At 42.6% G+C, this 15339-nt stretch overlaps 1 protein-coding gene across 2 annotated transcripts in view; it reads left to right on the forward strand.

Annotated features, from left to right (window-relative positions):
• The window catches only part of LOC117366111 (alcohol dehydrogenase 1A-like), an 81868-nt gene extending 74126 nt beyond the window's left edge, over positions 1–7742 (forward strand). For both annotated transcript variants that reach the window (XM_033957247.1, XM_033957239.1), the window contains exon 9: positions 6542–7742. In XM_033957247.1, coding sequence (XP_033813138.1) covers positions 6542–6566 — 25 coding nt within the window. In that variant the 3' untranslated portion in view covers positions 6567–7742. The remainder of the gene's footprint in view (positions 1–6541) is intronic.
• Positions 7743–15339: the final 7597 nt, after the last annotated feature.

Genomic DNA, 15339 nt, shown 5'->3' on the forward strand with positions numbered 1-15339 from the left:
GAAAGGCAGGAAGAAAAGCTGCTAGATTGCCAGTGATAGGCGCCAGTGCACAAAGCAATCCAGGGCAGGGGATCTGACTGGATTCAGAGAAGGGATGGTGCTAGACACTCACTCTTTTCAACCAACCCTTCGAAGCAGTCCTGGACCTGGCAAAAGAAAAGTTTCCTGTCTACAATGTGTGGGGAAACTTTTTTTTTTTGCATGGCTTACAGAATCTATAATGACTACATTAGCACACATTTTAAGGCCAATCTGCGGTAAGGGTTTCAGTGTGAGTTAATACCTGTGCTGAAACCCTTCCTGCATTGCTTGGTCAGTAAAACCTGTGGTTTAACCGTGTTAAATTTGTGATACTGCTTTCTGCATCGGCTCCCCTCAATCAACAAGAGATCTATTTTCAAAGCCATTATGAAGGCAAAAATCAGGTTATCTATGTAAACTGACTTTCTGAAATTACCCTCCCTCCTTGTGGCCAAATGTCTGTGAATCTGGTTCTACTATTATCATTTCTATAGCACTGTCAGACATACACAGCACTGTACATTAAACTTGTAAGAGACAATCTCTGCTTGATCTAATCAAATCTCTGCTTACAATCTAATCAAAACAGACAAACAGGACAAATATGGATTAGGGGATTTTACAGAGGGAATGATAAAAGAGACATTGATACGTTACAAGTGAGTAGGAGTTAGGAGTTAAAAGCAGCTTCAAAAAAGTGGACTTTTATCTTAGATTTGAATACTTCCAGAGACGGTGCTTGACATACTTAACTCAGGCAGTCTGTTCCAGGCATATGGTGCAGCAAGATAGAAGGTACGGAGTCTGGAGTTGGCAGTAGAGGAGAAGGGTACAGATAAAAGACACTTACCCAATGAACAGAGTTCCCACGGAGGTGTATGGGGAGAGAAAAGAGAGGAGAGATACTAAGGAGCTGTACAGTGAATACACTTGTAAGTCAATAAGAGGAGTCTGAACTGTATGTGGAAATGGATAGAGAGTCAAAGAAGTGGCCTGAGGAGAGGGATAATGTGAGCATAGCAACACTGGTTGAATATGTCATGCAGTAGTATTTTGAACGGATTGGAGGGGAAAAAGATGGTTTAGTGGAAGATTTGTGAGAAAGTTGCAGTAATCTATTAGTAATCTGAGAGTAATCTATGAAGTAATCTGAGAGAAGTTGCAGTAATCTATGTGACAGGTGATAAGAGTGTGGAGAAGGGTCTTAGTAGTGTACTCATTCTGGTGCATAAGATTAGTGGAACACAGCTGAAGATTGAATGAGGATGTTAAAGTGAGAAATCAAGAGTCAGAGGGGTCATTTATATGAATGTTAAAATCATCCAAAATGAGGGAAGGAGATGATGGTTTGAGAAAAAAGGAAAGCCAGGAGTCAAAGTCAGTGAGAAATGGACTTATCAGGGGGTCGATAATTGATTGCTACTCGGAGAGGTAGAGGAGCGAATAGATGGATGGAGTGGACTTCAAAGGAAGAAAAGCAGTGAGATTGAGGTGGAAGAAGAGGTTGAAATCTACAAGAAGATGAGAGTAACAGCCCAACACCACCTCCATGACCAACTGGGCAAGGTATATGGGAGAGATGGTATCCTCCATGACAACAGGGCAGCAATTGAAACAGACTCTTCAGGGCAGAGCCAGATCTGTTACTGCACGTAGATGGAGAGTACAAGAGATAAAGAGGTCGTGGATGTAAGCAAAGCTTATTGGAGATAGAGCAGACAGCATGTGTACTTTTGATCTCATTAAGAGGAAGCGTGCTCAGGGGTGTTTTTTCATTGAAGGAGAAAAATATGGAGGGCAGAGATAGAAAATAAGTGCCACAATAAAGCATCCTAAATGTGAAAAAATAGGTTTTCACTATTCTAGAAATATGATGAAAAGCTAAGGAAGAGGCTAGGATTACTCCCAGAGCTGACACTGTGTGAATCTGAGGGAGGACATGTCCTGCCATTTTCAATGGCTGCAGTGAAATGGGGTTATCGGACTATTGAAGAAAAAAGATGTGGTACATTTGTTGAGATTGAGCTTGAAGCCATGAGTGACCAGCCATTTCTAGGACCCCTTTGGCACTGTGTGTAGAGCCTGTGCCTAAATTTACGTGCATAAATTTAAGTGAAGCCCAATTAATGCTAATAATAGTTAAGAAGCCGATTATCTGTACTAATTGGCTTGTTATTCAATTAAGCTGAGTGTGCAAACTGGGTGCGCACCCAAATTTGCAAGTTCAACTCAGAATTCAAAGGATAGGACTAGATTCAGTAGAAAGCACCCAGATTTGGGCACCAAGAAAAACGCACACAGCTGCCCTTCCATCCCCTTCCCATGGCCATGTCCATTTTCAGTTGCCCACTAAAAAATTTACACCTGCATCTTTACAGAATAGCACCTAGCAAGATTTGCATGTAAATCCAACTTGTTGCAAATTAACACCAATAATCGGTTGTTAGCGTCCAATTATTGATGCTAATTGGCTCATTACTCAATCAAATTTTGCACATATCCAAATTTGTATGTGCAGTTTACAGAATTTGAGGGATATCTCCGATTTGATATTGTGGGTCACAAGTTAGGCATCTAAAATGGAAATTAAGGTTAAGGGTAAAGTAATGGGATTTGATATACCATCTTTCTGTGGTTCAGCCCAAGTGGTTTTTATATTTATTATATGCAGGTAAGCACTAAAACGTGGCAACATGGCAGTAACCTGCGTAACTGCATTTAGGCTTTATTCTATATAGTGTATAACTGCAAGGAGGGTGTGTGCATAGGAAGGGCATGGGCGGGTCACACATTCACCATATGAAACTTATAGCTGTGCACATAAGTGCCAACATTTCAGCACTAACAGTTACCCCTGACTTTTACGTGGTGTAAGTGATATCACCTAAAAGTTGGCATGCAAATACCAACTTCTCATCCAGGGGTAGGGAAATCCGGTCCTCGAGAGCCATATTCCAGTCAGGTTTTCAGGATTTCCTTGATGAATATGCATTGAAAGCAGTGCATGCAAATAGATCTTATGCACATTCATTGCGGAAATCCTGAAAACCCGACTGGAATACGGCTCTCGAGGACCGGAGTTTCCTACCCCTGTTCTAATCTATGCTATAATGGAACTTGGTTGTTGAGATGCCATTGGGGCTGGATTTACTATCAAGTATCAATATGATTTCATAAATATTATTCTCATTGGGGTATATTTATTTAGCATGTACCATATTTTCACGCATATAACGCGCGCGTTATACGCGTTTTTACCTACCGCGCATACCCCTCGCGCGTTATACGCGTGAGCGCGGTATACAAAAGTTTTTCTACATAGTTCCCACCCCGCCCGACGCCCAATTCACCCCCCCAGCAGGACCGCTCGCACCCCCACCCCGAACGACCGCTCGCACGCGCTCCCACCCGCACCCGCGATCGGAGCAAGAGGGAGCCCAAGCCCTCTTGCCCGGCCGACTCCCCGACAATATCGGGCCAGGAGGGAGCCCAAACCCTCCTGGCCACGGCGACCCCCTACCCCCACCCCGCACTACATTACGGGCAGGAGGGATTCCAGGCCCTCCTGCCCTCGACGCAAACCCCCCTCCCTCCAACGACCGCCCCCCCCAAGAACCTCCGACCGCCCCCCCAGCCGACCCGCGACCCCCCTGGCCGACCCCCACGACACCCCCACCCCCCTTCCCCATACCTTTGGTAGTTGGCCGGACAGACGGGAGCCAAACCCGCCTGTCCGGCAGGCAGCCAACGACGGAATGAGGCCGGATTGGCCCATCCGTCCCAAAGCTCCGCCTACTGGTGGGGCCTAAGGCGCGTGGGCCAATCAGAATAGGCCCTGGAGCCTTAGGTCCCACCTGGGGGCGCGGCCTGAGGCACATGGTCGGGTTGGGCCCATGTGCCTCAGGCCGCGCCCCCAGGTGGGACCTAAGGCTCCAGGGCCTATTCTGATTGGCCCACGCGCCTTAGGCCCCACCAGTAGGCGGAGCTTTGGGACGGATGGGCCAATCCGGCCTCATTCCGTCGTTGGCTGCCTGCCGGACAGGCGGGTTTGGCTCCCGTCTGTCCGGCCAACTACCAAAGGTACGGGGAAGGGGGGTGGGGGTGTCGTGGGGGTCGGCCAGGGGGGTCGCGGGTCGGCTGGGGGGGCGGTCGGAGGTTCTTGGGGGGGGCGGTCGTTGGAGGGAGGGGGGTTTGCGTCGAGGGCAGGAGGGCCTGGGATCCCTCCTGCCCGTAATGTAGTGCGGGGTGGGGGTAGGGGGTCGCCGTAGCCAGGAGGGTTTGGGCTCCCTTCTGGCCCGATATTGTCGGGGAGTCGGCGGTCCTTCGGGGTGGGGGTGCGAGTGGTCCTGCCGGGGGGGGCAGGGCAGGGCGGGGTAAACGGAGAGTCGGGACAGCGCACGGAGAGTCGGGGAGGGCAAAAGGAGAGTCGGGGTGGCCAGAGGAGAGTCGGGGCGGGCGAAAGGAGAGTCGGGGTGGCCAGAGGAGAGTCGGGGCGGGCGAAAGGAGAGTCGGGGTGGCCAGAGGAGAGTCGGGGCGGGCGAAAGGACAGTCGGGCAGCATGCGCGTTATACCCGTGAGCACGGTATACAAAAGTTTTTATACATAATATCGTGGTTTCTGCGCGCTATACCCGTGTGCGCGTTATACACGGGTGCGCGTTATCTGCGTGAAAATACGGTAACTCATGTAAAGTGGATAAACACATGTAAGTAAATTTAGCCCACAGACTGTAAACTTCTAGGACAGGGATGTAGCCAGAATACCATTTTGGGGGGGTCCCAGAGGTGGACTGAGGGGGGGCCAAGTATTCTTTCTCTCCTTCCCCCACTGAGCCAGCATTGGTGGCCGAAGCAAGCCTGCTGACTTAAGTGCTGCTCACACAGCACAGGCAGAATTTGCACAGGAGACATCTGGCTGGAGGGCCTTGGCATCCCCACCAGTCATCAAAGCACAGGGTGGGCCTGAGCTAAATAAGAGGGGGCCTAGCCCCCCCCCCTGTTCTAGAGACAGGAAAATAACTGTTACTCTGCATGAGCTACCAAGGAAAAGGTGTGAGCTAAATCAAAATCAATGAATTTACTGATTTTGGCATATTTAACTCATAATGTTCCTTTAACATTTGATAAGAAGGTAGATATAAACATGTTTAAACATGCTGTATTCTTTTTAGAGGGAGGAAAGAGATTAGTTGGTCCTCTTTCACATAATCATGTTACACCTCTTCTAAAAGAAACCAAAAAACACTGTGAAGTGATGATGTTCCTGAAATGGACTTTATTGAAAATTTCAAAGTTCCAAAAGTATGCTTGAGCAATCCACATAAAAATAAAATAATTCACATAAAAACCTTAAGGCCCTAATCCGCTGAAAGTATAGGACCCAACATGGTCCATGTTTCAACAAGGTAGTCTTCTTCAGGGGTCCCTGAAAGTCCTATGGTAGTAGATACATGGAGTAACAAGTATGCGTTCTCCATGATTCTCCACATACTCGTTACTCCACGTATCTACTACCATAGGACTTTCAAGGACCCCTGAAGAAGACTATCTTGTTTTTATGTGGATTATTTTATTTTTATGTGGCTTGCTCAAATATACTTTTGGAACTTTGAAATTTTCAATAAAGTCCATTTCAGGAACATCGTCACTCCAAAGTATGTTTTGGTTTTTCTCGGATTTTCATCTCTATGGATTTCCTAGGGTCAATTTTTTTTGTTTTGGTTACACCTCATCTAAAATCAGAGCATATTCTACCAGTGTCCTATCATATTCCTTTCAAATTCAATATTCTTTCCCATCAAATCTTATCAAGTGGTCTCCCTTCATTTTTACATAATCTTTTTATTCCATATACGCCACAGAGAGCCCTACGATTTTTGCTACAACAGTTGATAGTTGTCCCTTCATTTCGTCAACTTTTCCTTGACTTTCATAAGAACTCTTCATTTTCTGTCATGGCTTCCATTTTCTGGAACTCTTTGCCTTATTACCTCCATTCTGAAAAATCATTTACAACACTCAAAATGCAATTAAAAGCACACTATTTCTCTCTGGTTTTCTGTTCATAATTTCTGCCTAATGCAATAGCTTGTATACAATTCCATCTATACCTGCTCTCTTGACTTTATCTCATGTGGACACCTTGAAGAAAATGTTTCCATTTTCAATCCTTACCATTATGGTTTTTCCCTCTCCCCTTTTTCCTTTTTGTTTTATTGCAACCTACGCATCCCTTTCTTTCCTTACGTTTCCATACTCGTTTGTTTAATGTATGATCTTTGTTATAACTCTTGTTCCCTATCATTTTTTTTATTTTAAATTTTATTATTATATTTTTATCGTACACCACTTAGATTTACTTTAGTTTTATTAGCGGTATATCAAATAAATTGAACTTGGACAAGTATGAAGAATAGCTCTTATTTAATGAGTTTCTGTAGTTATTTGTAAACTAATATGTAAATCTTTTTTGCAAAGTATCTGCTTGGTAATATATCTATTTTGCTTCCTACTTGTTTCAGTATTCGCACCATCCTGATATTTTAAGGTGCCTTCAGCATCCCATTGCTTCTTCTCTGGAGTTTGACATCCTTAGAGATTCACAAATTGGAATAAAAATTCATCCTTTTGAAGAGCTGGACAACCTCAGCATTCCCAGAGCTGTAAAGCATATCTAAATAGAAAAAAATGAAACAAATATGAAGATTATGTTTATTAGTGACACAAATTCAGCATGCATGAAGTAGCAAGTTTGGACGATTTGCTTGCCTAAGATGTTCTGAGTTGTATCACCTTGTGGTTTGGTGTAAATTAACTGGAAAAAGCATTACCCACCTCCGAACACCATTCTCTCTCTCTCCCTCGCCCTCTCTCTATCTTCTCCCCTCTAGTACTCTGACTCTTCTCCTCAATCCCAACCCAGCACTCATCTCCTTCCTCCCTTGCTGACCCCAGGATTTTTCTCCTCACTAGGCTTGGGTACACAGGGCTCATACCCCAAAATCAGAGCCCAAAATCTCATTTAGCTGAGACCAGCTTTCTGTTCCATCCCTGCAGTGTACAAGAGGGGAGGGGATAAGGCTGTCTAAAGCAGGCAGTAGAAAAGAGTCACACTAGCCATCCCTTCTCTTCCTGTTGTTTCCAGCGCCCTCCTGGCTAGCCTACAGAAAACCAGACAGTAGAGGTCAATACCTATATCATAAATTTTCAACCTTTTTCATCTCATGGCACACTTCCATGGTGCTAAAATTGTTGGGCTATATGTGGGAGTGTGCCTTGACATTTCACCTTCTATCCCACCCCCACTCTCACACATGGTCCAGCTTTTTACCTTCTCCACCCACTCCACACCCAAATCAGGTCTAGAATTTACTTTCTCTTCCCCTGCCCCTCACAAATAGACCAGCATCTCCCTCCCGTCCCCTCTCCAGCCAGCAATAAGGCATCTCTTGCCCATCCCCCCTCCTCCCATGTACCTTTTAAACATTTGCAGTAAGCAGAAATCATACATCCTGCTTGCGTCAACCCTGGAGCCTTCTCTCTGATGCTTCCTGCCTATGCTGAAGAAGGAAATTATATGTATGTTAACCTGTAACCCAGGGGTGTCCAACCTTTTGGCTTCCCTGGGCCGCATTGGCCGAAAAAACGCAAACGCTGCAGCAAGACAGAGGAGGGAGCCGGCAAGACGGTAAACACCCGGGGGCAGCAGAGGAAAACACTGCATTGCCCTCAACCTGGGCCGCACAAAATACTTCGCGGGGCCGCAGGTTGGACACCCCTGCTGTAACCCATTCTGAGCTCTTTGGGGAGAACGGGACAGAAAACAAATTAAATAAATAATAAATAAATATCAGAAAGAATGCTGTGGGGTTGGCATGAGCAGGATGAATAAATCACTGCTTGCTGCCAGCTACTGCTAAAGACAAGAAAACTTTTAAAAGGTACATTCCGTTTGCATACTAGTTGAAAAATGCTGACCTGAATATTTCCCATGTATTTCCCTTAGAATGCCCTAAGACCAGGTTTTATCACACTTTTGGAAAATGACCTCTTGTTTTCCTTTGTTTCATTTTAGTGCAATAAAAATGAAACATGTGAAATGCCATCTTCCCCAACTTTACAAAAGATAACTCTCCAGGTTTCCTTTTACCTCCTAATCTTTCCGACACCTCCTCTCTGAATTATCTGATGGAAATGAGGGCAGGAGCAATACCCAGTTACTCCTGTCTTGTTGCCATACCTCAGAGCTGTTCCAGCTAACCCAAGGGAGGAACAAGTTTAAAATTTGGCATGGTTGTGCCGGAGTGACTATGGATCGCTCTTACCCCCTTTTTCATCAGGAAAGATCAAGACAGGGGTGGAGGTTTGGGGCTTGGTTGTTTAATGATATGATATTGTATAAGATAAATATTGAAACTTGAGATTCTTGGAATTGTCACAGTTGAACTCTTGCTAATGATGTTAAACATTTGCTTCAATAAAAAAAATTCAGTCAAAAAAAAAGTGGGGTACTTCAGGAAAAGAATTCCTTTATTTAATTTTTATTGCTCTGAAACAAAAGGGGAAAATCATTTCATTTTATGTTGTTTCATTTTGGAAAAAAGAATATTGCCTCCCTGTAGGGTGCTTAACCCCCTATGGGAGGGGCCTAGGCCAATCAGCGCCTTAGGCCCCTCCCTGATGCATCCCAGGATGCACCGAGAATGGGAAGGCCCGCCATTTTAAAGAGGTGGGCCTGATGGCCAGAGGGAGTATGCATCCCTCCAGCCTACCATCGTCAGAAAGGTAAAGGGGAGTACCTGGTGGCAGGAGGAAGTGGCATCCCTCCTGCCAGGGGGGAGGGGTTGTCATGGGGTGGGAAACACTGTTGGCAGGAGTGTTGAGGGGCTGGTGATGGTGGTATAGGATGGTAGTGGGGAAAGCAGCAGGGGACCCCAGTGGCCATGGCAGCAGCAGGAGGGAGTGGGCATCCCTCCTGCCGATCTTGTTCAATGTGTTGGGGGGGTCCGGGCAGCGGCAGGCAATGGGGGTGTCAGCAAGAGGGGGCATTCTTCTTTCTGCTGCTCTCACTACCGGTTAATCAGCTGAGGCGGCAGGACTTGGGAAGATCTGTAGCTCTGTTGATTGGGGCAGGGAGAGCAGCTTTGACAGGAGGGAGGAGCTATGCTTAGTGATTGCTCTTTTAGGCACAGTTCCTCCCATTCTTTATCAGTAATTCTCTGCACAAATAGCATGCATATAATTTGCATGTTTTTATGCTGAGAATCGCCTATAAAATAAAAGTCGCTCCCACTAAGGGCACTACATCGACTCACTGGATTTTACCGACGAGTTTTGAGAATCTTCCTCTCAGTCCTTAAAAGAGCAGTAACTCCTCTGAATTCCCTTTTCTTCTGCAAGGTCATAGGGGACAGGTCAGGGAAAAGTTCCACTTGCCCATGACATTATGAATGGATTAATGGAAGTCATTTACCAACATAATTTAAACATTGCATGAATATACAGCCTCATGCTACATAATTAAAAGTAATCCTTATTTCATGATGAATAACTTTTGGATTATAATGTATCTTAAATAGAAAACTATCTTTAAATAGATTTTTCCTTAAAAGGGCATTTTATATAAAAAATAAAATCTGATTTTAAATTTTTTTTAATTAAAAAAAAAACTCATTTATTTTTATCCACCTTGGCTTGTACCTATTGGTATACAACTCTTTGCAAATTTATGTGTGTGTGCTGTATAGGGCTCCTTTTACGAAGGTGCGCTAGCGTTTTTAGCGCACGTACCGGATTAGCGCGTGCTAGCTGAAAAACTACCGCCTGCTCAAGAGGAAGTGGTAGTGGCTAGCGCGCATGGCATTTTTAGCGTGCGCTATTCCGCGCGTTAAGGCCCTAACGCGCCTTCGTAAAAGGAGCCCATAGTCACTGAAAAATCCTAAAGAGTGTGCCAGGATATTCTCCAACCCTTGAGCTGCCAATGAAGGTGTGTGTGTATGTGCGTCCGTGCTTTGGGAAGAACCATACGGACAAATCCAAACGATAAAAGATCCTCACTCAACAGGATTGAAAATCCAAGTAGGTAGAAATCACTGTAAATTATTAAACAAAGATGACAGACCAACTTGTGTCTTTCTTCATATTTCTTTATTCGAATATTCTTGCTCCAATGCTATAATGCCCGACGGGACCCGTTTCGCCAACACTGGCTTTTTCAAGGCCTAGAAGTAAGAGGAAGCCGAAAATAAGTGCTCCCTGCTGGAACCCTTGAAAAAGCCAGTGTTGGCGAAACGGGTCCCGTCGGGCATTATAGCATTGGAGCATTTGGATTTGTCCTACTTACCTCACTTTCTATCTTCAAGGACTTTTGCCTTAGTAAGAACCATACGGACTCAGATCATATCTTTGCTGCCACTACTGTTGACTGAAGAGACATAACCCTGATAGGTCTTGGCAGAGTGCAAATGGGGTCCATAGTGCACCAGCAGTTGACAAATCATTGCCTAAAGATGTCTCTGTTGCCAGATGCGTTTTAGCGTGGTAAAATAGTCTATTTATCCACTGGCAGCTTTGCTCTTAGGTGCTCATATTGCCTTTATAGAACAAACAACAAATCTAACCCTGAGCACAATGTTCAAAAATTTTTTGATCTCAGAGGCATCAGTATTTAGCAGAGCACAGCCATCAACACTGACTTTTAAGCTTGAAAGAATATTAACTGCCTCATGTCTCATAATACAAATCAACAGTATTCTCCAACTGAAAAAGTATTTTACAAAATATAGATTAACTAACCTGAACAACCATTTATGGTACCTATTTTATACAGTACTACTACTACTATTATTTATAATTTATATTGCACAGAAAGGCATGTGCAACGCTGTATATTTTAACATTTAATAGACGGCCCCTGTCTAGAAGAGCTTACAATCTAACTTGAACAGACAGACATGACATATAGGGGCACATTCTGTAAAGGATGGCTAACTTTAGGCATCCACAATGTGAACGTCCATTGACTTAGGCGTCCAAATAAAGTGGATAATAAGTCCAATTAATGACTTTAACAAGCATCAATTGGAACTTAGACATCCAAATGCTGTACGTGATTCCCAAAATAGACATCCACAATTTTGTGGATGCCCATTGGAAAAAGTCACGCCTAACAGGATAGGCTTGGACATGGCTTCGAAATAGACATCCATTTACAGAACCCATGCTGCTGAGCGTGCTAATGCGTCTACTTAACACCTAAAATGTAGGCGTTACAAAACCAGGCCTACTTTTGAGCGTGATCTGGGTGCTAGGTAGATGCTAGTTAGGTGGGCACAACTTAAGCGTGCCGGAGACGTCCACATATAGATGAATGGGGCTTTATTTTTTGGGCTAAGAGAACTCCAGTTTGATATAAAGGTCAAAATATGTTTAATAATTACTTAAGCAAAGCGCATGAAATATATATATATATATTGCATACTAAACCTATTTTTGGGGTAAAGAGGACTATTTGATAATAATAAAAGTTTAATAATGCATTAGTCATGCAAAGCACATGAAAAATATATATATTGCATACCTGCTCTGAAGCACAGCCATTGTGAGTAATGTATCTATTTTTCTTAACCTTTTGGAAATGAGGTTTAGTATGCAATATATATTTTTTCCATGCACTTTGCTTGAGTAATGCATTATTAAACATATTTTGACCTTTATATCAAACTGGAGTCCTCTTTAGCCCAAAAAATAGGTTTAGTATATTTCATGTGCTTTACTTAAGTAACCACACTCCTCACTTAATAACAGTCTAACAAGACTGCTAGGATGAAAGTGTGAGGTAAAAAAACCTCGTGTTTAGCATATTACTGAATTAAATGGTACAGCACGAGTGTGAACTGGTTCCTGAAGAAGCTCCCTAAGTGAAACGGCAGCTAAACTAAACTAAACTAAAACTTAGCTTTATATACTGGGTCTTCAGCTAGAAAGGAGCTTGACTCGGTTAACAGTAGCTAAAAAAATACTTAAAAAAGTAACAATCAGAAAATATTAATATGACTAGTTTCCAAAGTGTTTGGCAAATAAAATAGTTTTGAAAGATTTACGAAAAAGTTGAAAAGGACCAGGACCCTTTCAAATAAGAGGAAGTTCATTCCAGAGTTGAGAAAATTTGAAAACCACGGATTGACTGAAATTCTTGACTCCTGTGATTCCTTTCACTGAAGGAAGGGAGAGTTTAAATTGTTGGGTGCCTCTTGCATAGGAGAATCTATAAGCATTCCATAGTAAAGGGACAAGAGGGATAAAGATACCATATAAAATTTTAAAAGTAATACATGCACATTTAAAGTGAATCCTGAGATGGACCGGAAGCCAATGAAGGTTTAAAAGCAAAGGAGACACATGGTCAAATTTACTTTTTCCAAAAATTAATTTCGCAGCGGTATTTTGTATCAGTTGGAGTCTTTGAAGGCAGGTCTTTATTATGCCGAGATAGATAGCGTTACAGTAATCTAGCTGGGATAATAGACCAGAACAGAGAAATGTTGTTGATAGAAAAGATTTCTGACCTTTCTCAACATTCGAAGGCTAAAAAAGCACTTCTCAACAAGAGAGTTTATTTGATCCTTAATGGTAAGAGAAGAGTCTATGAACCGGAAATCTTCATTCTAAGCTAAGTACTGTGCTTGAAAAGTATAGTAAAAACAAAATGTTAAGAAAACTCCACAAATTCAAGAAAGTAAAAAAAAAAATTAAAAAGTTAAGAAAGTTAAACCGGTGGGCTTTTATATGGCTAATGATGGCTCATATATTGGGTACTATACCATGTTCATTCTAAAAGTGTAGCACCTTTGAGCACTTGAAGCCTTTTTCCCACCAGTAAGAAGATACTGCAATACGCATAACCAGTATTTGTTGAGGATTAGTCTTTACTTAAGTAATGCATTATTAAGCATCTTTTGACCTTAATATCAAACTGGAGTCCTCTACATCCCCCCCAAAATAGAAGCCCCATTCACCTATATGTGGATGCCTCCAGCACGCCTAACTGACGCCTAAGTCATGTCCACCTAACTCGTATCTACCTAGCGCCCAATTCACACTCAAAAGTAAACATAGAAACATAGAGTATGACAGCAGAAAAGAGCCGTCAGCCCAACATGTCTGCCCACTCAAAAGAACCCTCCCCTTAAAAGAACACTCCCCCTAAGCAATTCCCAAAAGTGAACCCACATGTTTATCCCATTGTTTCTTGAAATCGAGCATGTTACTGGCTTCAACTACCTGACCTGGAAGGCCATTCCAACGATCAACCACCCTTTCGGTGAAGAAGTATTTCCTGATGTCACCATGAAATCTCCCACCCTTGAGTTTGAGCAGATGCTCTCTTGTTGCCGTGGGACCCGTAAGAAAAAGGATATCTTCCTCCACCTCAGTACGGCCTGTAAGATATTTGAACATCTCTATCATGTCTCCCCTCTCTCTGCGTTCTTCGAGAGAATATAACTGTAGCCTGCTTAGACGTTCTTCATATGAAAGATCCTTGAGTCCCGAGACCATCTTAGTGGCCATTCTCTTCACATCCTTTTGATAATGTGGCCTCCAAAACTGAAGTAGACCTGCTTCATCTGCCTTCCTGGAACCAATTGTTTCTTTGAGCCATGCGGGCCTCTGTACAACCATGCAGTTACAAGGAACCACTGTGGATCAAGGCTACAGATATGATGGAAGCAGCTTGATGTATGGCTGTGTAGCTTCTCTTCTTTCTGTGCTGGAGTAGTATGTGTGCAGGGAGGCAGCTGGAGACAAAGCATCTGTACCACACTGTAACAACAGAATTATGTGCAGTCTGCAGAGGTGGGAAATTCTGCACAAAGCCTGCATAGCACAGTAGTACAGAATTCTCCCAGGAGTAAGCACTGTAAATAATACACCAGGAATTACAACACCAACATAAAACCTAGTGAAAAAGACAGACTAAACAAGAGTGCTACAGATCTCTACAAAGAAACTACAGGCTAGCAGAATACCACACCTTGGTCAAATGCACAAAACCATAGACAATTTCTTTATAATGTCACTGGGGTACTAATAGTTAAATATTAGTGGAAGTCAGAAAAATATTAGAGTTCAAATAAAAGAACTGTCTTCTCATTCAAATTGGTAACCAAACTTCAGGATTGCAACCGTCACGTTTGAAAGTCACTCAGAGGTATAGAGTTCTTCAAGAAGAGAGTTGCGCCCTTTAGTGATGAACCAAAGTATATTTTTCAGTCGTTGCAACTTTATTAGTTCTGGTTACGCTCCAAGTTTGATTACAAAAGTAAATAAATAAATAAATAAATGTCTTTACAGTCTTTCAAACACTTGTATGAAAATACTTTGTTTTTTCTTATCTTTACAAATCTTTTCAAATGAACATCGCTCTGTGAGAAAATTGAGAGCAGCTTGATAATTCAGTTTATAACAGGTTCGGGATCTCTACGTGGCCCCGTTTCGATTCCTTCTTCAGGAGACCCTATTGTATGTAAATTGAAAAACCTTTTCAATGCTGATAGAATGCTTCAAGTTTGCGATGTGGTAACATCGTCAAAAGAACGCTGTCGGTGCTGTGAATTTAAACTGTCAGAGAAAACATAGCATCAGCTGTCTGGTTTAAAAAAGTACAGGGGGAGGAGTTTATTACACGTCATTTGAAAAGATTTGTAAAGATAAGAAAAAACAAAGTATTTTCATACAAGTGTTTGAAAGACTGTAAAGACATTTATTTATTTATTTATTTATTTACTTTTGTAATCAAACTTGGAGCGTAACCAGAACTAATAAAGTTGCAACGACTGAAAAATATACTTTGGTTCATCACTAAAGGGCGCAACTCTCTTCTTGAAGAACTCTATACCTCTGAGTGACTTTCAAACGTGATGGTTGCAATCCTGAAGTTTGGTTATCAAAACCATAGACAGGCAGGCCCTTAATGAATATGAAATAAAGGACCATAGATTAGCAGTATAAAGTTAAAAATATTGAAATGGACCCTCAAGAAGTCAAACCTTGCATTCAGCAAACATAGAAAGACAAAATTTAAAATGCAAGACAGCAGAGATGCATATTTTCCAAACCTGACATACTGCAATTAATGCATTCAAAATAAAATACTTATATATCTTTGTCGTCTGAGTATTTTATTCACTTTGGTCCAAGTGTCTGTTTTTTGCTTTTCTCCATTTGTTTGCTTGCCTTGCAGGGTCTCCTGTCCATTTCACATCTTTTTTCTCTTTATGTTCACCATTCATCTTCTCTCTATATCTCTAGCCATCTGGTC

Source organism: Geotrypetes seraphini, chromosome 1 (genome assembly GCF_902459505.1).
Source record: "Geotrypetes seraphini chromosome 1, aGeoSer1.1, whole genome shotgun sequence".
In the NCBI taxonomy this organism is placed as follows: domain Eukaryota; kingdom Metazoa; phylum Chordata; class Amphibia; order Gymnophiona; family Dermophiidae; genus Geotrypetes; species Geotrypetes seraphini.